This window comes from Scyliorhinus torazame, chromosome 1, assembly GCF_047496885.1.
Source record: "Scyliorhinus torazame isolate Kashiwa2021f chromosome 1, sScyTor2.1, whole genome shotgun sequence".
NCBI classification, from domain to species: Eukaryota; Metazoa; Chordata; class Chondrichthyes; order Carcharhiniformes; family Scyliorhinidae; genus Scyliorhinus; species Scyliorhinus torazame.
In genome coordinates, this window is record NC_092707.1 from 412,961,860 (window position 1) to 412,985,926 (window position 24,067).

At 46.6% G+C, this 24,067-nt stretch overlaps 1 protein-coding gene across 1 annotated transcript in view; it reads left to right on the forward strand.

The window, feature by feature from the left end:
- LOC140424302 (uncharacterized) overlaps positions 1-24,067 on the forward strand; it is a 196,541-nt gene that overhangs the window by 6,124 nt on the left and 166,350 nt on the right. Inside the window, exon 2 of the mRNA XM_072507858.1 lies at positions 5,763-6,038. Coding sequence (XP_072363959.1) covers positions 5,763-6,038 — 276 coding nt within the window. The remainder of the gene's footprint in view (positions 1-5,762; positions 6,039-24,067) is intronic.

The following is a 24,067-nucleotide window of genomic DNA, read 5'->3' on the forward strand; positions in this document are numbered from 1 at the left end:
AGAAGAATAGGTGCGTGCAACAGGGCAAACTTTACAATTGAGGGAAGGGTACATACGATGTTGTCAGGCAAGAACTGAAGTGCATAAGTTGGGAACATTGGCTGTCAGGGAAGGACACAAGTGAAATGTGGAACTTGTTCAAGGAACAGAAACTACGTGTCCTTGATATGTATGTCCCTGTCAGGCAGGGAAGAATTGGTCGAGTGAAGGAACCATGGTTGACAAGAGAGGTTGAATGTCTTGTTGAGAGGAAGAAGGATACTTACGTAAGGCTGAGGAAACAAGGTTCTGACAGGGCGCTGGAGGATACAAGATAGCCAGAAGGGAACTGAAGAAAGGAATTAGGAGAGCTAAGAGAGGGCATGGACAATCTTTGTTGGGTCGGATCAAGGAAAACCCCAAGGCCTTTCACACATATATGAGAAATATGAGTGACTAGAGCAAGGGTAGGTCCGATACAAGGATAGTAGCGGGAGATTGTGTATTGAGTCTGAAGAGATAGGAGTGGTCTTGAACGAGTACTTTTCTTCAGTATTTACAAAAGAGAGGGGCCATATTATTCGAGAGGACACTGTGAAACAGACTGGTAAGCTCGAGGAGATACTTGTTAGGAAGGAAGATGTGTTGGGCATTTTGAAAAACTTGAGGATAGACAAGTCCCCCGGGACTGACGGGATATATCCAAGGATTCTATGGGAAGCAAGAAATGAAATTGCAGAGCCGTTGGCAATGATCTTTTCGTCCTCACTGTCAACAGGGGTGGTACCAGGGGATTGGAGCATGGCGAATGTCGTGCGCCTGGTCAAAAAAGGGAATAGGGATAACGCTGGGAATTACAGGCCAGTTAGTCTTACTTCGGTGGTAGGCAAAGTAATGGAAAGGGTACTGAGGGATAGGATTTCTGAGCATCTGGAAAGACACTGCTTGATTAGGGATAGTCAGCACGGATTTGTGAGGGGTAGGTCTTGCCTCACAAGTCTTATTGAATTCTTTGAGGAGGTGACCAAGCACATGGATCAAGGTAAAGCAGTGGATGCAGTGTACATGGATTTTAGTAAGGCATTTAATAAGGTTCCCCATGGTAGGCTTCTGCAGAAAGTAAGGAGGCAGAGGATAGTGGGGAAGTTGGCCAGTTGGATAATGAACTGGCTAACCGATAGAAGTCAGAGAGTGGTGGTGGATTCAGCCTGGAGCCCAGGTACCAGTGGCATACCATAGGGATCAGTTCTGGGTCCTCTGCTGTTTGTGATTTTAATTAATGACTTGGATGAGGGAGTTGAAGGGTGGGTCAGTAAATTTGCAGACGATACGAAGATTGATGGAGTTGTGGACAGTGAGGGCTGTTGTCGGCTGCAAAGGGACACAGATAGGATGCAGAGCTGGGCTGAGAAGTGGCAGATGGAGTTTAATCCTGAAAAGTGTGAGGTTGTCCATTTTGGAAGGACAAATATGAATGCGGAATACAGGGTTAACAGTAGGGTTCTTGGCAATGTGGAGGAGCAGAGAGATCTTGGGGTCTATGTTCATAGACCTTTGAAAGTTGCCACTCAAGTAGATAGAGCTGTGCAGAAGGCCTATGGTGTGCACGCGTTCATTAGCAGAGTGATTGAATTTAAGAGCTGTGAGGTGATGATGCAGCTGTACAAAACTTTGGTAAGACCACATTTGGAGTACTGTGTGCAGTTCTGGTGGCCTCATTTTAGGAAGGATGTGGAAGCTTTGGAAAAGGTGCAAAGGAGATTTACCAGGATGTTGCCTGGAATGGAGAGTAGGTCTTACGAGGAAAGGTTGAGGGTGCGAGGCCTTTTCTCATTAGAACGGAGAAGAATGAGGGGCGACTTGATAGAGGTTTATAAGATGATCATGGGAATAGATAGAGTAGACAGTCAGAGACTTTTTCCTCAGGTGGAACAAACCATGACAAGAGGACATAAATTTAAGGTGAATGGTGGAAAATATAGGGTGGATGTCAGATGTAGGTTCTTTACCCAGAGAATAGTGGGGCATGGAATGCATTGCCTGTGGAAGTAGTTGAGTCGGAAACATTAGGGATTTTCAAGAAGCTATTGGATAGGTACATGGATTACGGTAGAATGATGGGGTGTAGATTGATTTCTTCTTAACCCAGGACAAAAGTTCGGCACAACATCGTGGGCCGAAGGGCCTGTTCTGTACTGTATTTCTATGTTCTATGTTCAATGTTAAACGCAAACTTGTACTGATGCTCTTCAGCTACGGGGCTAGAATACAGGAGTTGGGACGTCTTATTGAAGTTGTACAAGACATTAGTGAGGCCACACATGGAATACTGTGTTCAGTTCTGATCACCCTATTATAGGAAGGATATTGTTAAACTAGAAAAAGTGCAGAAGAGATTTACGAGGATACTACCAGGACTTGATGGTCTGAGTTATAAGGAGAGGCTGGATAGGCTGGGACTTTTTTCCCTGGAGCGTAGGAGGATTAGGGGTGCTCTTATAGAAGTCTATAAAATAATGAGGAGCATCGATAAGGTAGATAGTCAACATCTTTTTCCAAAGGTAGAGGAGTCTCAAACTAGAGGGCATAGGTTTAAGGTGAGAGGGGAGAGATACAAAAGAGACCAGAGGGGAAATTTCTTCACACGGAGGGTGGTGAGGATCTGGAACGAGCTGCCAGAGGCAGTGGCAGAGGCGGATATAATTTTTTCCTTTAAAAAACAGTTGGATGGTTTCTGAGCCCTCCTCAGATAATGGAATTATGGTCACTGGTCCCAAAGTGATCCCTCACTATCACTTCCGTCATCTGCCCTTCCTTATTCCCCAAGAGGAGGTCAAGTTTTGCCCCCTCTCTGATTGGACCATCCACATATTGAATGAGGAATTTTTCCTGAATACACTCGACAAATTTCTCTCCATCCAAACCCCTTATGCTATGGCTGCCCCAGTTAATGTTGGGAAAGTTAAAGTCCCCAACTATTCCCACCCTGTTATTCCGGCAGCTATCTGTAATCTCTTTACATATTGCCCCCTCAATATCCTGCTGATTATTTGGGGGCCTATAGTACAGTCCTATCAAAGTGATCTCACCCTTCTTATTTTTCAGTTCTACCCATATAGACTCAGTGGGCGAACCCTCGGATATATCCTCTCTCTGTACTGCCGTGATACTGACCCTAATCAAAAACACAATTCCCCCTCCTCTCCTATCTCCTGTTCTATCTTTCCTACAGCATCTGTACCCCAGAACATTGAGCTGCCAGTCCTGCCCCTCCTTTAGCCATGTTTCAGTAACAGCTATAATATCCCAGTCCCATGTACCTATCTATGCCCTGAGTCCATCTGCCTTGCCCGTTAGGCCTCTTGCATTGAAATAAATGGAGTTCAATCTGTTTATCTGCCTTCCACTTTTCTACTGACTGACTTTTGTTTCAATCCTCGCTTTATTACCCTCTGACCTCCTGCATCGGTTCCCATCCCCCTGCCACATTAGTTTAAACCCTTCCCAACAGCACGAGCAAAAAACCCCCCCAGGACTTCGGTTCCAGTCTGCCCAGGTATAGACCGTCCAATTTATAATTGTCCCACCTCCCCCAGAACCCCCCCAGGACCGGTTCCAATGTCCCAAAAATCTGAATCCCTCCCTCCTGCACTATCTCTCAAGCCACACATTCACCCTGCCTATCCTGTCATTCCTACTCTGACTAGCACATGGCACTGGTAGCAATCCCGAGATTACAACCTTTGAGGTCCTACTTTTTAGTTTATTTCTTAACTCCCTAAATTCAGCATGTAGGACCTTATTCCATTTTCTACCTATATCATTGGTGCCTATATGCACCACGACAACTGGCTGTTCACCCTCCTCCTTTGGAATGTCCTGCAGCCGCTCTGAGACATCCAGGAAACTTTCACCCGGGAGGCAACATACCTTCCTGGAGTCTCGTTTGCGTCTGCAGAAACTACCCCCTTACCATTGAGTCCCCTGTCACTATAGCCCTGCCATTCTTCTTCCTGCGGCCCTGCGCAGCAGAGCCAGCCATGGTGCCATGACCCTGGCTACTTCTGCCTTCCCCTGGTGAGCCATCTCCCCCAACAGTATCCAAATCGGTACACCTGTTTTGGAGGGAGAGGACCGCAGGAGACCCCTGCACTGCCTTCCTGCTCTTTCTCTGTCAGATGGTCACCGATTTCCTATCTCCCTCAGTACTCTTAGCTACGGTCTGACCAACTCGCTAAACGTGCTATCCACGACGTCCTCAGCATCGCGGATGTTCCAAAGTGAGTCCATCCGCAGCTCCAGAGCTGTCAAGGTGTCTAACAGGAGCTGAAGCTGGACATGCTTCCTGCACGTGAAGGAGCCAAGGTCAGTGGATGTGACCCTGAGCTCCCACATCGCACACGAGGAGCATGACACGGGTCTGAGATCTCCTGCCATGTCTTAAATCTTAGGTTCATTTATACAACGACAATTCCAAAAATCAAAAGAAATAATAATAGACAAATGAAAAGAAAAGAAAAACTACTGACCAATGACCACTACTTGCCAGATAGATTCAAATTTAGCAGGTCCCCTCTTGGCCAATCTAATCACAGCCCTTCTGTGACCTCACTCTTCAGTTTCTCCCAGTCTGAACCTCAGATTCACCGTCTACCCGCTGACCTTCCCAAGATGCCATTGCTCCAACCACTCGTCTCCGCTCCGCTCCTGAAAAGCCAGAAGAAAGAAAACAAAATGAAAGGGGAAAAGCGCCTCCTCCCACTCTGCACTGAATTACCGCCCTGCTCCAAATGACCAAGTTCCAATCCTCACTCGGGCTCTCTCACTCACTCAGGCTGTCTCAACTTCACCGTGCGCTAAGCTTACTGTGTGCGCACTTTATACCTCTCTTTTATATAGAACCCAGCTAAACTGAAATGACTCACACAGGTTAAGCTTCAAACAGAAGAATCCAATTTACACCGTGGCCTCTAAATCAGGCTTCAGGTGATTGACAGATAACTGCCACTCAGCAATTAGGGTGGGGACAGCTTCAGCCAATCAGACACAAACTTTTAACTGAGAAACAGGACAATTAAATTGAACTCTTACTCCTAGCTATTCAGTTTTAAGGGGTCTCATCTCAGGACAGCCCCTTACCTCTCTTCATCGCTGAACTGTTCTACCCCAGGCAACATCCTGGTGAACCTCCTCTGCACCCCCTCCAGTGCAATCACATCCTTCCTATAATGTGGTGACCAGAATTGCACACAGTGTTCCAGCTGTGGCCTCACCAAAGTTCGAGAAAACTCCAACATGACCTCCCTGCTTTTGTAATCTATGTCACGATTGATAAAGGCAAGTGTCCCGTATTCCTTTTTCACCCCCTGATTAACCTGTCCTTCTGCACGCAGAGATCTATGGACAAACACGCCAAGGTCTCTTTGTTCCTCAGGACTTCCCAGTGTGGGGCCATTCATTGAATATTTACTTGTCAAATTACTCATTCCAAAGTGTAACTCCTCACACTTTCCAGGGTTAAATTCCATCTGCCACTTTTCTCCCCATTTGACCATCCCGTCTACATCTTCCTGTACCTCAAGACCCTCAGCCTCACTGTTAACCCCCCGGGCAATCTTTGTGTCATCCGCAAACTTACTGATCCGAACCCCACATAGTCATCTCAGTCATTTATATAAATGACGAATAATAGGAGACCCAGCACAGATCCCTGTGGTACCCCACTGGACACTGACTTCCAGTCACTAACGCAGCCGTCTGTCATCACCCTCTGTCTCCCACAGCTCAGCCAGATTTCAATCCACTGCATCAAGTTCGCCTGAAATTTGCTGAAATGCATGAAAACGACATCAACTGCACCCTCTGTCACTCTTCCTCTTTAACGTCATTACCTCCTGCGAAAGAGGATATTAAACAAGCTTTTGTCGGCTGGGACACTTTGTGTTTCAATGTATTTACTGGACCTGCAATAAACGGTGTGGATAAAGAGGATTGTTATTCTGTTGAGATGATCAGTAAAACTCTTTTTGCTGTGACTCTGTCACTCTGTGTTTCTGGGGGTAAGTACAAGTTTTAGTTTGGTTTGGAGAAGTTTAACTTGTTCTAAAATAACTCTCCCTGGTTTGTGCTGCGGTGTCTCTGCACCTGTAACTTGTGTGAATTCTAGAGTTAGAACATTCAAACTGGACATGAGAGTTTCAGCAGAATTTATCACCACATTGAGAATGTTCAGTGCACCTGACACAGAGTTACACAGACTGGGAACACGGGTCAGAAAACTCGGTTTTCCCATTCCTCTCTGTTACTCATTTAATGTGACAATGGGTTTGAGTGACAGTCTGGACATTAAGTGGGTGTATTTGGAGTGGATTGAATTAATCTGTACATTAAGTGGATGTATTTGGGGTGGATTGAATTAATCTGTACATTAAGTGGGTGTATTTGGTGTAGATTGAATTAATCTGTACATTAAGTGGGTGTATTTAGGAAGGATTGAATTAATCTGTACATTAAGTGGGTGTATTTGGGATGGATTGAATTAATCTGTACATTGAGTGGGTGTGTTTGGGGTGGATTGAATTAATCTGTTCATTAAGTGGATGTATTTGGGGTGGATTGAATTAATCTGTACATTAAGTGGGTGTATTTAGGGAGGATTGAATTAATCTGTACATTAAGTGGATGTATTTGGGGTGGATTGAATTAATCTGTCCATTAAGTGGGTGTATTTAGGAAGGATTGAATTAATCTGTACATTAAGTGGATGTATTTAGGAAGGATTGAATTAATCTGTACATTAAGTGTCTATATTAGGGATGGATTTGAAGGTTACCTACAGATTTTTTTCAAAGCTGTGTTTATAACTTTGTGATTCAGAGCTGAGTTCTACCAATTGAGACAAGCAGACACACAAAACAATTTTCTTTCATCAATAACATTTAATTTGTCAAAATATAACTCTTCCATTACTCGACAAGCAATGAATCAGTTTGAAGTTCTGGCTCTGTTGTGACACCAAACCCTGTAGCTATTCAATTTCAGTAACTTTCCCCAGAGATTAATGTGTAAATGACAGTTCAGGTGCTGTGTGAGGGTTTTAACTGACGGACAAATGATGGTCAGGAGATCGAGAGCGTGTCCTGTTCATTTTAAAATTGTTGTTTGGGATGCTTCAAATGAAAATTAAATGAAAATCGCTTATTGTCACAAGTAGGCTTCAAATGAAGTTACTGTGAAAAGTCCCTAGTCGCCACATTCCGGCGCCTGTTCGGGGAGGCTGGTACGGGAATTGAACCGTGCTGCTGGCCTGCCTTGGTCTGCTTTAAAAGCCAGCGATTTAGTCCAGTATTGGATTGAATCACCCAATCGGTCAGCTCAATGTCGCTGTCTCAATGCAGCAACACATCTGAACGATGACACAATGCTTTTCTCTCTCTCATTTCCCAGAATGGCAGCTTTAATTGAGAGCTCAACTTCCTGAAAAGGCAGCTAAAACCACCGCTTTCTGACTGAGAGATACAAGTGCCCCAAACTGAGCCAGGCTGACACATGAGCTTCACTGCTGCTGTAGAATGTCGGCCTGTGCTCTCACCGTGGGCGGGATTCTCTGCAGCCGGACGGCAAAATCATGTTTGGCGATTTGGCGGAGAATGGGCTCCGACGCTAAAATCGGGGCCGGTGCCAGTTTGATGCCAGTCACCAACGCTCTGCCCCCTCCGGACTGGCATCACCCTGACGTGCACCGCGCACAGTCGCAAAGCCATTGGTGCCTCATCGGCAGCCCGACCGTGATGCTCTGCCCCTGATGGGCGAAGTTCCCGATGGCGCGGGACACGTGTGATCCCACAAAGCGTGAACCTGGCGTGCCGGCTGCAGACTGTGTCCAGGGCCGCCACACTCTGCCGGGACCCGTGTCGCCGGCCGGGGGGGGGCTTCTGCGAGGGCTGGGGGACTGGTGGGGGGCGGTCATGGGGTGGCCAGGGGGTGGGCAGGGGGTGGGCTGTGGGGTCACGGATGTTGTACGATGCGACAGCTGCAGGTTGTCAGACGTGTGCATGCTCGGCCCGTGACCCGGCCATTCTCCGGACATTTCCGGCGCGGTAGGCGGGAGTTTCAGTCGATGCCGGCGCTCGCCCCTCACCGGTACCGGAATCGGTGAGGGGGTCACGCCAATTTCGGTGACGTGAACCTCCGGCGGATTCTCTGTTTGAGCCGGCGTTTAGCCGCAGGACAATCCAGCCCCATCTCTGTTTCACAGACAGAATACAGTCAGGAACATCCTCATCATCTCCCAAGCTGCCGATCAAAGGGACAGGCTCTCTGCCGGGAATGGGATTGGTTAATCTTCCAGAGTTCAGTCCTGCCTTCTCAGAACAAGAAGTGCAAACCGGGCCAGAAAGGGGAAGCACCATTTTCTGCATCAAAGTGGAGCCTCACTGTCCTTGTGATATTGTGATGATCCAAGGGTGATTGCAGAGTGTGGACCCTCCACAGTGTCCTGTAGAGATGGGGTGGGAAAAATATATCTTCATTCACTGACATTCTGTACTTCCGAGGGTCCGACCATTCATTCGATATTCCCTTGCCTTTCATTAGGAACATGTCTAACAGATAAATGGGAATAATGCTAAAAGGACTCAATGTTTCCGGGGCTTTCTCTCCTAATTGATGCTGCCAGACCTGCTGAATATTTCCGGAATTCTCTGTTCTTGTTTCAGATTCATCACCTTTGTCTCGCAGGTGAACCTCTGACCATATACCTGCCCCATCACTGAGACTGTCTATTTCCACCTCTCACATTGCCCCACTCCACCCCGACCACAGCTGCTCAGCTGCTGGGAGTCTCACCCGTGACTTTGTTAGTTTTAGTTTTGATTATTCCAACACATTCCAGGTTTGTCTCCCACACTCGACCCTCCATGACCTTGAGCTGTTGCCGAATTCTGCTGCCACGATCTTCCTCGCTCCACTCTTGTTCACCAATCACCCTGTGCTCACTCACCTACGTGGTCTCCCAGTCAAGCAACAGCCCCGATCACACGATCACAGAATTGATCACAGCTAAACACGTGGCTAAACAGCTGGTGTAGGAGGGAGGGTTTCCATTATCTGGACCACTGGGAGCTCTTTCGGGGCAGGTGTGACCTGTATAAGAAGGACGGGTTGCATCTAAACCGGAGAGGCATAAATATCCTGGCCGCGAGGTTTGCTAGTGTCACACGGGAGGGTTTAAACTAGTATGGCAGGGGGGTGGGCACGGGAGCAATAGGTCAGAAGGTGAGAGCATTGAGGGAGAACTAGGGAATAGGGACAGTGTGGCTCTGAGGCAGAGCAGACGGGGAGAAGTTGCTGAACACAGCGGGTCTGATGGCCTGAAGTGCATATGTTTTAATGCAAGGAGCATTACGGGTAAGGCAGATGAACTTAGAGCTTGGATTAGTACTTGGAACTATGATGTTGTTGCCATTACAGAGACCTGGTTGAGGGAAGGGCAGGATTGGCAGCTAAACGTTCCAGGATTTAGATGTTTCAGGCGGGATAGAGGGGGATGTAAAAGGGGAGGTGGAGTTGCGCTACTTGTTCGGGAGAATATCACAGCTGTACTGCGAGAGGACACCTCAGAGGGCAGTGAGGCTATATGGGTAGAGATCAGGAATAAGAAGGGTGCAGTCACAATGTTGGGGGTATACTACAGGCCTCCCAACAGCCAGCGGGAGATAGAGGAGCAGATAGGTAGACAGATTTTGGAAAAGAGTAAAAACAACAGGGTTGTGGTGATGGTAGACTTCAACATTCCCAATATTGACTGGGACTCACTTAGTGCCAGGGGCTTAGACGGGGCGGAGTTTGAAAGGAGCATCCAGGAGGGCTTCTTAAAACAATATGTAGACAGTCCAACTAGGGAAGGGGCGGTACTGGACCTGGTATTGGGGAATGAGCCCGGCCATGTGGTAGATGTTTCAGTAGGGGAGCATTTCGGTAACAGTGACCACAATTCAGTAAGTTTTAAAGTACTGGTGGACAAGGATAAGAGTGGTCTGAGGATGAATGTGCTAAATTGGGGGAAGGCTAATTATAACAATATTAGGCGGGAACTGAAGAACATAGATTGGGGGCGGATGTTTGAGGGCAAATCAACATCTGACATGTGGGAGGCTTTCAAGTGGCAGTTGAAAGGAATACAGGGCCGGCATGTTCCTGTGAGGAAGAAAGATAAATACGGCAATTTTCGGGAACCTTGGATGACGAGTGATATTGTCGGCCTCGTCAAAAAGAAAAAGGAGGCATTTGTCAGGGCTAAAAGGCTGGGAACAGACGAAGCCTGCGTGGAATATAAGGAAAGTAGGAAGGAACTTAAGCAAGGAGTCAGGAGGGCTAGAAGGGGTCACGAAAAGTCATTGGCAAATAGGGTTAAGGAAAATCCCAAGGCTTTTTACACGTACATAAAAAGCAAGAGGGTAGCCAGGGAAAGGGTTGGCCCACTGAAGGATAGGCAAGGGAATCTATGTGTGGAGCCAGAGGAAATGGGCGAGGTACTAAATGAATACTTTGCATCAGTATTCACCAAAGAGAAGGAATTGGTAGATGTTGAGTCTGGAGAAGGGGGTGTAGATAGCCTGGGTCACATTGTGATCCAAAAAGACGAGGTGTCTTAAAAAATATTAAGGTAGATAAGTCCCCAGGGCCTGATGGGATCTACCCCAGAATACTGAAGGAGGCTGGAGAGGAAATTGCTGAGGCCTTGACAGAAATCTTTGGATCCTCGCTGTCTTCAGGGGATGCCCCGGAGGACTGGAGAATAGCCAATGTTGTTCCTCTGTTTAAGAAGGGTAGCAAGGATAATCCCGGGAACTACAGGCCGGTGAGCCTTACTTCAGTGGTAGGGAAATTACTGGAGAGAATTCTTCGAGACAGGATCTACTCCCATTTGGAAGCAAATGGACGTATTAGTGAGAGGCAGCACGGTTTTGTGAAGGGGAGGTCGTGTCTCACTAACTTGATAGAGTTTTTCGAGGAGGTCACTAAGATGATTGATGCAGGTAGGGCAGTAGATGTTGTCTATATGGACTTCAGTAAGGCCTTTGACAAGGTCCCTCATGGTAGACTAGTACAAAAGGTGAAGTCACACGGGATCAGGGGTGAGCTGGCAAGGTGGATACAGAACTGGCTAGGCCATAGAAGGCAGAGAGTAGCAATGGAGGGATGCTTTTCTAATTGGAGGGCTGTGACCAGTGGTGTTCCACAGGGATCAGTGCTGGGACCTTTGCTCTTTGTAGTATATATAAATGATTTGGAGGAAAATGTAACTGGTCTGATTAGTAAGTTTGCAGACGACACAAAGGTTGGTGGAATTGCGGATAGCGATGAGGACTGTCGGAGGATACAGCAGGATTTAGATTGTCTGGAGACTTGGGCGGAGAGATGGCAGATGGAGTTTAATGCGCACAAATGTGAGGTAATGCATTTTGGAAGGTCTAATGCAGGTAGGGAATATACAGTGAATGGTAGAACCCTCAAGAGTATTGAAAGTCAAAGAGATCTAGGAGTACAGGTCCACAGGTCATTGAAAGGGGCAACATAGGTGGAGAAGGTAGTCAAGAAGGCATTCGGCATGCTTGCCTTCATTGGCCGGGGCATTGAGTATAAGAATTGGCAAGTCATGTTGCAGCTGTATAGAACCTTAGTTCGGCCACACTTGGAGTATAGTGTTCAATTCTGGTCGCCACACTACCAGAAGGATGTAGAGGCTTTAGAGAGGGTGCAGAAGAGATTTACCAGAATGTTGCCTGGTATGGAGGGCATTAGCTATGAGGAGCGGTTGAATAAACTCGGTTTGTTCTCACTGGAACGAAGGAGGTTGAGGGGAGACCTGATAGAGGTGTACAAAATTATGAGGGGCATAGACAGAGTGGATAGTCAGAGGCTTTTCCCCAGGGTAGAGGGGTCAATTACTAGGGGGCATAGGTTTAAGGTGAGAGGGGCAAGGTTTAGAGTAGATGTACGAGGCAAGTTTTTTACGCAGAGGGTAGTGGGTGCCTGGAACTTGCTACCGGAGGAGGTAGTGGAAGCAGGGACGATAGGGACATTTAAGGGGCACCTTGACAAATATATGAATAGGATGGGAATAGAAGGATACGGACCCAGGAAGTGTAGAAGATTGTAGTTTAGTCGGGCAGCATGGTCGGCACGGGCTTGGAGGGCCGAAGGGCCTGTTCCTGTGCTGTACATTTCTTTGTTCTTTGTTCTTTGTTCTTTGTTGTTACCGTTCAAAAGGAGGCCATTCGGCCCATCGTCTCTGCACCGGCCCTCCAAACGAGCATCGGGACTTAGTGCCGTCCCCCTGTCTTTTCCCCATAACCCTGTACATTGTTTCTATTCAAATAATCATCTAATTCTCCATCGATTGAACCTGCCTCCACCACCCTTCCAGGCCGAACATTCCAGACCACAGACACTCGCTGTGTGAAAAGCTTTTTCTCACATCACATTTGCTCCTTTTTCAAATCTCTTCCCTCTCATTACTGATCCTTTAGCAAGCTGAACAGTTTCTCCCTGTCTACTCTGTCCAAACCCTCATGATTTTGAACGTTTCTATCAAATCTCGTCTTAGTCTTCTTCTCTCCAAGGAGAACAGTGCCAACCTCTCCAATCTATCCTCAGAACTGAAGTTTCCCATCCCAGGAACTATTCTTGTGAACCTCTTCTGCCCTCTCTCCAATGTGTTCACATCCTTCCTGTAGTGTGGTTCCCAGAGCTGTACACAATATTCCAGCTGAGGTTTCGCTCGCATCTTCATATTAAAGCTTTCATCCCTGATTTCATGCTTCACACATTCCTGTCTCTCAGCTCAGTGGGCTGGACAGCTGGTTCGTGATGCAGAGCGAGGCCAGCAGCTTGGGTTCAATTCCCCGTACAGGCTGAGGTTATTCATGAAGACCCCGCCTTCTCAACCTTGCCCCTCGCCTGAGGTGTGGTGACCCTCAGGTTAAATCACCACCAGTCAGCTCTCCCCCTCAAAGGGGAAAGCAGCCTGTGGTCATCTGGGACTGTGGTGACTTTACTTTTACATTTAATCTCCTCCAGAACCACAACCCTCCCAGGTATCTGTGCTGATCTCATTCTGGCTTCTTGACCATTCCTGATTTTATTCTCCTCCACCATTGTTAACTTTATGTTAATTTTGATGAATTGTTGACAGGTAATTGACACAAATTAGGGTGTAACTGGAGAACATACGCAGAGATACTTATTGAAAGTGTGATGTTAGGAGGTACATGCTTGTAATGTTTAACTCTGTAAATAAATATAAGATGGAGGAAGATTGTCTCCAGCGCGATCCTGCCCCTTTTGGCTTTTTTAATTAAAATATCACTGGTTGTGCCCTCATCTGTCTGATTACTAAACTCGGGAATTCACTCCCTGATCCTCGGAATCTCCCTTTCCTTCTTTCAGAGACTCCTTAAAGTCTAATTAATGACCAGTGAATTGGTTTCAGTGAGGCGTAGACAATGATTGGCTGGGCTGGGGTTGGGAGTAAAAGTGAAATCTTCTCAGAATGACAGAGGACATTTCTGAGGCAATGAATGTGCGCTTTGCATTAATCTTCACCAAAGAAGAAGATGATGCTAATGTCACAGCGAACGAGGAGTGAAGAGGGAAATTGGGCTGTGATTGAATAAATGGGGAGACGGTGATTAAAGGGCTGACTGTGCTCAGTGGAGGAAGGGCAGTGTATCCGGGTGGAGAACAGTATCGCTCGTTAAAGCAAGTTATTGTGGATAAACTGGAGATTCTGACCACAATCTCCCGATATTCCATGTTTATGAACTGGTGCCAGAGGAAGTTACACCCTCATTGAAATAGAGAAAGGGAAATAAACCAGGTAAATCCAGGTCAGTCACCCAATGGACATGATGGAAACATGTCCAGAAATCATAATCCAGGAGGGAATTCATCGTCACTTGGATGAATCTGGTGAATAAATGACAGCCAGGATAGATTTGTGAAAGGCAAATGGTGTCTGGTAAACTTGAATCTGTTCCTCAGAGAAATAATGGACAGACTGAATGAGGATTGGAATTGCTTTGTGTGTTGTCATGACCAGCAGGTGGAGTTCCCCAAAAGTTATTGATCGGGGTGAGACCCCTCGATTCATCAGCATCCGGCTGTGATACCCGCTAATTGTCACAAACCCGGGTGAGGGGGGAAGGCTGGTTCCATGTCTTTATCCAACCCACCCTCTGCTGGGAACAACAAAGGTTTAATCTAACAAGGTTCCCTTCCCATCAGCACCTTTTCCAGACCCAATAGATCTGTTTGAAAAGGAGCCAATTCAACCAGCTTTTCTTGAGTTCAGACAGAGTAAGCTAATTAACCAGAAAAGAAGCTCAGTTGAAATGGTGGAAAACATGTATCTACATTCATATCGATTAGAAACAGATAGAAAGAAAACGTTATAGGGAGGTCCTTGAGTTATGAGTTGTCGATGATGTCGCGTGGCAGCCGTGACTAATAGATTTCTGTAAGGTTGTCTTCTGCTGATGAAGAGTTGACTCTTCGGATCAGCTCCCCTGTAGCTCGATAGAGAAGTTTCAGTTCTTTTTCCAGCTGCAATCAATTGTCGGCCCTGCCCTGGTCACTGTCTAACCTCCAGGGTTTGTGGTGAGCTCCAGCTTCTGTTCCCCAGCGTCGCACACAGACCGACCGACCGGCAGACCGAGAGCGAGAGAGAAAATGACAGAATGGCCAACACACAAGCTTTTAACACTCAGATGTGTACTTCAAGGGGCTGGTATGTCTGGGCCATTATAGGCAGGAACCCTGAGATAAGAGAGTCATTAGGACCTTACCTAATTTTAAAGCTTTAAAGCATTTTGTGAAGAGAGGGGGCAGCATGGCAGCACAAGTGGATATCACTGTGACTTCACAGCGCCAGGGTCCCAGGTTCGATTCCTCGCTGGGTTAATGTCTGTGCGGAGTCTGCACGTTCTTCCCGTGTGTGCGTGGGTTTCCTCCGGGTGGTCCGGTTTCCTCCCACAGTCCAAGGATGTGCAGGTTAGGTGGATTGGCCATGATAAATTGCCCTTAGTGACCAAAAAGGTTAGGAGGAGTTATTGTGTGACAGGGATAGGGTGGAAGTGAGGGCTTAAGTGGGTTGGTGCAGACTCGATGTGCCGAATGGCCTCCTTCCGCACTGTATGTTCTATGTTCTATTCTGTCCCTTTGTCTTCCAGGGATGGTAGTCAGCCTGAGAAAGTTTTTTCCAAGAACCTTGATTTGTGTGGGAGCCCAGGAAGACATCCCATTGTTCTGTTGAGACCTCGTGCAGCCATTCTGATCGTGGATAATGGGCTGTTCATCAGCCTCTTCCATGTCTCGTGTCCATTAAAAAAAATATACAACTCAAGTCCTCTTAAAGTCCAATATTTCCATGTATAATCCCAAGTTTTTCTCTCTATCATTGTAACATTGTGATAATACAATCTTTCACCTTTTTGAGCAATGGTTGATTACTTTTCCCACTGGGTTTTTGTGCCTCAAAATAATGGAAATTTCTTACAACCGTGTAATAATTCTTCAAACGGTCATCATTGCTTATTTACTGCCAGACCTTTTACTGTAGTTTTCTAATCCAACACTGCCAATTCCCCCTCATACCTCCACAGTTTCCTTTGTTAAGATCTAAGGCCCTAGTTTCAGAATGAACAACATCACTTTCAAACTTTATGTAAAATTATGGTCACTTTTCCCTGAAGGTTCTTGTACAACAAAATTATTGATTTGTCCTTTCACGAGTGTTTCTACCTTTCATGACACTTGGATATCGTTGTCAGACCAATGTTAATTGTCCATCTCTCTGCCTTTGGGAAGGGGGTGGTGAGCTATATAACTATATAAATACGATGGAGAGTCAGGGGACAGGAATCCTGTGGTGAGTAACTCACCTCCTGACTCCCCAAAGTCTCTCCACCATCTACAAGGCACAAGTCAGGAGTGTGATGGAATACTCTCCACTTGCCTGGGTGAGTGCAGCTCCAACAACACTCAAGAGGTTTGACACCATGAAGGTCAAAGAGGTCCCACTTGGTGGGCACCCACCCCATCCACCACCTTCAATATTCACTCCCTCCACCACCGACACACACTGGCAGCCGAGTGCACCACCGACAAGATGCACTGCACCAACTCACCAAGACTCCTTAAACAGCATCTTCCAAACGCACAATCTCTACCAGCGAATCCCCTTCCTAACCGCACTGTGGGTGTCCCTACCTCAGACAGACTGCAGCGGTTCAAGAAAGCAGCTGACCACCACCTTCTGAAGAAACGGGAAATAAATATTGGCCGAGACAGCGATGCCGACATTATTTTAATTCTATTGCCGTTTTTTATACTTCTCACATTTTGTTTCCCTGGTCTGTGTGTCAGCGTCTTCCTTTCGCTTTATACAAATGGTTGCTTAACTTTGTCAGTGGGCATTCTTGTTGTTACGGTTATCTATTGCATTATATTGTACTGGGCATTTATTTCAACACTTCCCACTGTTATTTCTGTAGGTTTATGAGTCAATAGCTTGACTCAACTTCCCAGTTGAACACATTCTCCTCGTTCCACTTTTCGTCAAAGGCAGACTGACCTAATTTTAAAGCTTTGTTTGTGTGTGACCTTTGTCTCAACCTTAATATGAAACTTTACCATGTTATGGTCAGTGTTTACTGAATGTCCCTTACAGTCAGATGATTAATTAAAGCTGTCCCATTATTCATGACTAAATCCACAGGAAACCCACCCAGACGGACAGCCAGTCTGGCTGCTGGGGGCACAAACAAGTAACCAGGGGGGAAGCTGGAGATTCTGGGAATGGACCCTGACGGTTAGCGACTGTGGGTCAAACCCTGGGGCCTCAATTGCAGGGCTGAGAGGTCAGTGGCGATGTGAAGCAGCAGTGCTAACCACTGTGCCACCGTGCCGGACATTGTTTTTCCTGATGCACATGAATGATCGAGATCTTGGTGTGCAGGGGACAGTTTCAAAGTTTGCGGATGACACAAACACACGGCCGGCACGGTAACACAGTGCTTAGCACTGTTGCTTCACAGTTCCAAGGTCCCAGGTTCGATTCCCGGCTTCGTCACAGTCTGTGCGGAGTCTGCACATTCTCCCCGAGTCTGCATGGGTTTCCTCCGGGTGCTCCGGTTTCCTCCCACAAGTCCCGAAAGATGTGCTGTTAGGTAATTTGGACATTCTGAATTCTTCATTAAGTATGCCCGAACAGGCACCGGATTGTGACAACTCGGGGCTTTTCACACTAACTTTATTGCAGTGTTAATGGAAGCCTTCTTGTAACAATAATAATGATAATCGCTTATTGTCACTAGTAGGCTTCAATGAAGTTCCTGTGAAACGCCCCTAGTCACCACATTCCGGCGCCTGTTCGGGGAGGCCGGTACGGGAATTGAATCGACACTGCTGGCATTGTTCTGTATTACAAGCCAGCTATTTAGCCCACTGTGCTAATCAGGATTATTTTTATTATTATTATAAGTTTATTATTATTATAATTATTATTAACGTGTGACTTTAAACTTCATGCTGATTGGGTTAATTGTAGGCCTCATCAAAAAGAAAAAGGAGGCATTTGTCAGGGCTAGAAGGCTGGGAACAGACGAAGCCTGTGTGGAATATAAGGAATGTAGGAAGAAACTTAAGCAAGGAGTCAGGAGGGCTAGAAGAGGTTCCCAAGGCTTTTTACATGGACATAAAAAGCAAGAGGGTAGCCAGGGAAAGGGTTGGCCCACTGAAGGACAGGCAAGGGAATCTATGTGTGGAGCCAGAGGAAATGGGCGAGAGATTAAATGAATACTTTGCATCACTATTCATCAAAGAGAAGGAGTTGGTGGATGTTGAGTCTGGTGAAGGGTGTGTCGATAGCCTGGGTCACAATGAGATCCAAAAAGATGAGGTGTTTGGCGTCTTGAAAAATATTAAGGTAGATAAGTCCCCAGGGCCTGATGGAATTACCCTAGAATACTGAAGGAGGCTGGAGAGGAAATTGCTGAGGCCTTGACAGAAATCTTTGGATCCTGACTGTCTTCGGGTGATGTCTCGGAGGACTGGAGAATAGCCAATGTTGTTCCTTTGTTTAAGAAGGGTAGTAAGGATAATTCAGGGAACTATAGGCTGGTGAGTCTTCCGTCAGTGGTAGGGAAATTACTGGAGAGTATTCTTCGAGACAGGATCTACTCCCATTTGGAAGCAAATGGACGTATTAGTGAGAGGCAGCATGGTTTTGTGAAGGGGAGGTCGTGTCTCACTAACGTGATAGAGTTTTTCGAGGAGGTCACAAAGATGATTGATGCAGGTAGGGCAGTGGATGTTGTCTATATGGACTTCAGTAAGGCCTTTGACAAGGTCCCTCATGGCAGACTGGTACAAAAGGTGAAGTCACACGGGATCAGAGGTGAGCTGGCAAGATGGATAGAGAACTGGCTAGGTCACAGAAGGCAGAGAGTAGCAATGGAAGGGTGCTTTTCTGATTGGAGGGCTGTGACGAGTGGTGTTTCACAGGGTTCAGTACTAGGGCTTTTGCTGTTCATAGTATATATAATTGATTTGGAGGAAAATGTAACTGGTCTGATTAGTAACACAAAGACGACACAAAGGTTGGTGGAATTGCAGATAGTGATGAAGCCTGTTGAGGATACAGTAGGATTTAGATAATTTGGAGACTTGGGCGGACAGATGGCAGATGGAGTTTAATCCGGACAAATGTGAGGTAATGCATTTTGGAAGGTCTAATACATGTAGGGAATATACAGTGAATGGTAGAACCCTCAAATGTATTGACAGTCAGAAAGGTCTAGCTGTACAGGTCCACAGATCACGGAAAGGGGCAACACACGTGGAGAAGGTAGACAAGAAGGCATACAGCATGCTTGCCTTCATTGGCCGGGGCTTTGAGTATAAAGATTGACAAGTCATGTTGCAGCTGTATAGAAACTTAGTTAGACCACTTGGAATACAGTGTTCAATTCTGGTCGCCACACTACCAGAAGGATGTGGAGGCTTTAGAGAGGGTGTAGAAGAGATTTACCAGGATGTTGCTTGGTATGGAGGGCATTAACTATGAGGAGAGGTTGAACTAACTTGGTTTGTTCTCCCTGGAACGTCGGAGGTTGAGGAGCGACCTGATAGATGTCTACAAAATTATCAGGGGCATAGACAGAGTGGATAGTCAGAGACCTTGTCCCAGGGTAGAGGGCTCGATTACTAGGGGACGTAGGTTTAAGGCGCGAGGAGCAAGGTTTAGAGGAGATGTACAAGGCAAATTTTTTACACCGAGGGTAGTGGGTGCCTGGAACTCGCTGCCGGAGGAGGTGGTGGAAGGAAGGATGATAGTGACATTTAAGGGGCATCTTGACAAATACATGAATAGGATGGGAATAGAGGGCTTCAGATCCCGGAGCTATAGAAGATTTTAGTTTCGATGGGCAGCATGGTCGACGTAGGCTTGGAGGGCCGAACTGCCTGTTCCTGTGCTGTACTTTTCTTTGTTCTTTGTTCTTTTTAATCAAGTTGGAAAGGGTAGTTAGAGCAACAAATTCATAGAGTACATTAGGGATAGATTCGGAGAGCAATATGTCATGGATCAAATCAGGGAATAGGCTTTCTTGGATCTGGTAATGGGTAATGCAGCAGGTTTAATAAATGATCTCAGAGTGAAAGCTCCCCCAGGAAGTAGTGATCATAACACAATACAATTTAATATTCAGTTTGAGAGTGAGAAATGTGGGTCAGAAACAAGTGTGTTCAACTTAAACAAAGGGAATTATAATGAAGTGAGGAGAGAGGGAGCTAAAGTGGACGGGGTGGATAGATTAGCAGGAAAGACAGTAAACAAGCAGTGGCAGACATTGAAAGCAGTAACTCATGACTCTCACAGTGAACAGAAAAGATTTGAAGAGAGGATTAAACCAGTCGTGGCTAACAAAGGGAGTTAAGGAGAGTATTAAGTTGAAAGAAAAAGCATTTCAGGAGAAATCAATTCAGAATCCAGCAAAGGAGGATTAAAAAGATAATAAAGAGAGAAAATAAACTCTGAGGGAAAACTAGCGAGGAATATAAAATAACTGACAATAAGAGCTTCTTTAAATATATATAAAGGAAGAGAGAGGTCAAAGTGTAGACCCCTTAGAAAATGAATCTGGGGAGATAGTTATGGGAACAAGGAAATGACAGAGGAGTTAAACAGATATTTTGCATCAGTCTTTATGGCAGAAGATGCTTCAAACATCCCATTTATACTGAAGAATACGGGGGAGGAATTAAATACCATTACCATTGTTAGAGAAGTACAGTACGAAGTCTTACAACACCAGGTTAAAGTCCAACAGGTTTGTTTCGATGTCACTAGCTTTCGGAGCGCTGCTCCTTCCTCAGGTGAATGAAGAGGTCTGTTCCAGAAACACATATATAGACAAATTCAAAGATGCCAAACAATGCTTGGAATGCAAGCATTAGCAGGTGATTAAATCTTTACAGATCCAGAGATGGGGTAACCCCAGGTTAAAGAGGTGTGAATTGTCTCAAGTCAGGACAGTTGGTAGGATTTTGCAGGCCAGTTGGTGGGGGATGAATGTAATGTGACATGAATCCCAGGTCCCGGTTGAGGCCGCACTCATGTGTGCGGAACTTGGCTATAAGTTTCTGCTCGGCGATTCTGCGTTGTCGCGGGTCCTGAAGGCCGCCTTGGAGAACGCTTACTTGGAGATCAGAGGCTGAATGCCCTTGACTGCTGAAGTGTTCCCCGACTGGAAGGGAACATTCCTGCCTGGTGATTGTTGCGCGATGTCCGTTCATTCGTTGTCGCAGCATCTGCATGGTCTCGCCAATGTACCACGCTTCGGGACATCCTTTCCTGCAGCGTATGAGGTAGACAACGTTGGCCGAGTCGCACGAGTACGTACCGCATACCTGGTGGGTGGTGTTCTCACGTGTAATAGTGGTATCCATGTCGATGATCTGGCACGTCTTGCAGAGATTACCATGACAGGGTTGTGTGGTGAAGTGGTCACTGTTCTGAAGACTGGGTAGTTTGCTGCAAACAATGGTTCGTTTGAGGTTGCGCGGTTGTTTGAAGGCAAGTAGTGGGGGTGTGGGGATGACCTTGGCAAGATGTTCATCGTCATCAATGACGTGTTGAAGGCTGTGAAGAAGATGACGTAGTTTCTCCGCTCCGGGGAAGTACTGGACGACGAAGGGTATTCTGTCGGTTGTGTCCCATGTTTGTCTTCTGAGGAGGTCGGTCCGGTTTTTCGCTGTGGCGCGTTGGAACTGTCGATCGATGAGTCGAGTGCCATATCCCATTCGTACGAGGGCATCTTTCAACGTCTGTAGATGTCTGTTACGCTCCTCCTCGTCTGAGCAGATCCTGTGTATACGGAGCGCTTGTCCATCGGGGATGGCTTCTTTAATGTGTTTAGGGTGGAAGCTGGAGAAGTGGAGCATCATGAGGTTATCCGTGGGTTTGCGGTAAAGCGAAGTGCTGAGGTGACCGTCCTTGATGGAGACGAGTGTGTCCAAGAATGCAACTGATTTTGGAGAGTAGTCCATGGTGAGTCTGATGGTTGTATGGAACTTATTAATGTCATTGTGTAGTCGTTTCAGTGATTCTTCGCCGTGGGTCATCCCCACACACCCACTACTTGCCTTCAAACAATCGCGCAACCTCAAACGAACCATTGTTTGCAGCAAACTACCCAGTCTTCAGAACAGTGACCACGACACCACACAACCCTGTCATGGTAATCTCTGCAAGACGTGCCAGATCATCGACATGGATACCACTATTACACGTGAGAACACCACCCACCAGGTATGCGGTACATACTCGTGCGACTCGGCCAACGTTGTCTACCTCATACGCTGCAGGAAAGGATGTCCCGAAGCGTGGTACATTGGCGAGACCATGCAGACGCTGCGACAACGAATGAACGGACATCGCGCAACAATCACCAGGCAGGAATGTTCCCTTCCAGTCGGGGAACACTTCAGCAGTCAAGGGCATTCAGCCTCTGATCTCCAGGTAAGCGTTCTCCAAGGCGGCCTTCAGGATGCACGACAACGCAGAATCGCCGAGCAGAAACTTATAGTCAAGTTCCGCACACATGAGTGCGGCCTCAACCGGGACCTGGGATTCATGTCACATTACATTCATCCCCCACCAACTGGCCTGCAAAATCCTACCAACTGTCCTGGCTTGAGACAATTCACACCTCTTTAACCTGGGGTTACCCCATCTCTGGATCTGTAAAGATTTAATCACCTGCTAATGCTCGCATTTCTAGCATTGTTTGGCATCTTTGAATTTGTCTATATATGTGTTTCTGGAACAGACCTCTTCATTCACCTGAGGAAGGAGCAGCGCTCCGAAAGCTAGTGACATCGAAACAAACCTGTTGGACTTTAACCTGGTGTTGTAAGACTTCGTACTGTGCTCACCCCAGTCCAACGCCGGCATCTCCACATCATGGTTAGAGAAGTAGTAATAGACAAACTAATGGGGAAAAGGCAGATAAGTCCCTTGGCCGTGACGGCTTGTGTCCTAGGATCCTAAAAGAAGCAACTACAGAGATAGTGGATACATTGGTTGTAAATTTCCAAAAATCTTTGGATTGCGGAGAATTCTCAGAGGATTGGAAAACTGCCAATGAGACTCCTCTACTCAAAAGGTCGGGAAGCAATAAGCGGGTAACTATCGGCCAATTAGCCTAACCCTCTCTGAACCGCCTCCAGTGAATAATCTAAACAGCAGCGTCAGTCTGCCGTCATGAAAGGGAAATCGTGTCTGACTCATTTACTGGGGTTTTTTGAGGACGTCTCAATCTGTGAATAGAGGGGAACCAGTAGATGTTTTTAGTTGGACTTCCAGAAGGTGGTCACAAGGTAACTCACACAAGGTTAAGTTATAAGATAAGAGTCCATGGTATTGGAGGTGGTAGATTGACATGGAGAGAGAATTGGCCAATGGGCAGGAAACAGCGAGTGGGGATAAGGGGATCTTTTTCAGGTTGGTGACCTGTAACCCGTGGGTTCCACAGGGATCAGTGTTGGGACCGACACTGTTTACAATCTATATTAATGACTTGGAGGAAGGAGGCAGGCGGCAGAGAATCCAGCGCCTTTATTCCAGTGGAGGCGGTTCAGAGACGGTTCACCAGGAAGATCCTGGTATGGAGGGACTGTCTTCTGAGCAAAGGTCAAACTGGTTCGAGCTCTACTCATTGGAGATTGGAAGAATGAGAGGTGATCTCAGTGAAACATAGAGGATTCTTCAGTGCCTTGGCAGGGTAAATGCGGAGAGGATGTGTCCCCTCATGGGAGAGTCTCGGACCAGAGGGTTGAGTCTCAGAATAAAGGGGGGCAATTTAAGACTGAGCTGAGGAGGAATTTCTTCTCTCAGAGGGCTGGGAGCCTTTGGAACTCTTTGCCACAGAGACATATGGGGGCAGAGTCCTTGTGTATATTTAACACTGAGTTAGAGAGATTCCTAATCATTCAGAGAATCAGGGGTTACGTGAAGAATATCGAATCAGCCGTGATCCTTTTGGATGGTGGAGCAGGCTCGAGGGGCCGAATGGCCTACTCGTGCTCCTATTTCTCATGGTCTAAAGTTAGCTACAAATTTTCTATAGAACACACACATGCCCAGGAACCTCATAGTCTCCCGTTTCGTTTTGGGATTTGGGAAGGGGAAATCCAGTGACACCCTCACCTTGGCCGTTCTGGGTACCACTCTCCCCTGTCCCACAACGTGCCCGAGGTCTGTCATTTTTGATTTGGCAAACTCGCTTTTGCCCAAATTGATGACTAAATCAGCCAGCTGCAGACGTTTAAATAACTCGTCCAATCCTACAAGCTCCTTCCATGTGTCAGTGTAAACTACCCGTCAACCAAAACGGACCACACAGTCAGGCCCCCGAGTCATTGCTTCATGTCTGAGTCACTGAAATGTGGCTGGTGTGTTTATAAATCTGAACATCACTTTACACTGATACAATCCCCTTGGAGTTACAAAGGTCGATATCTC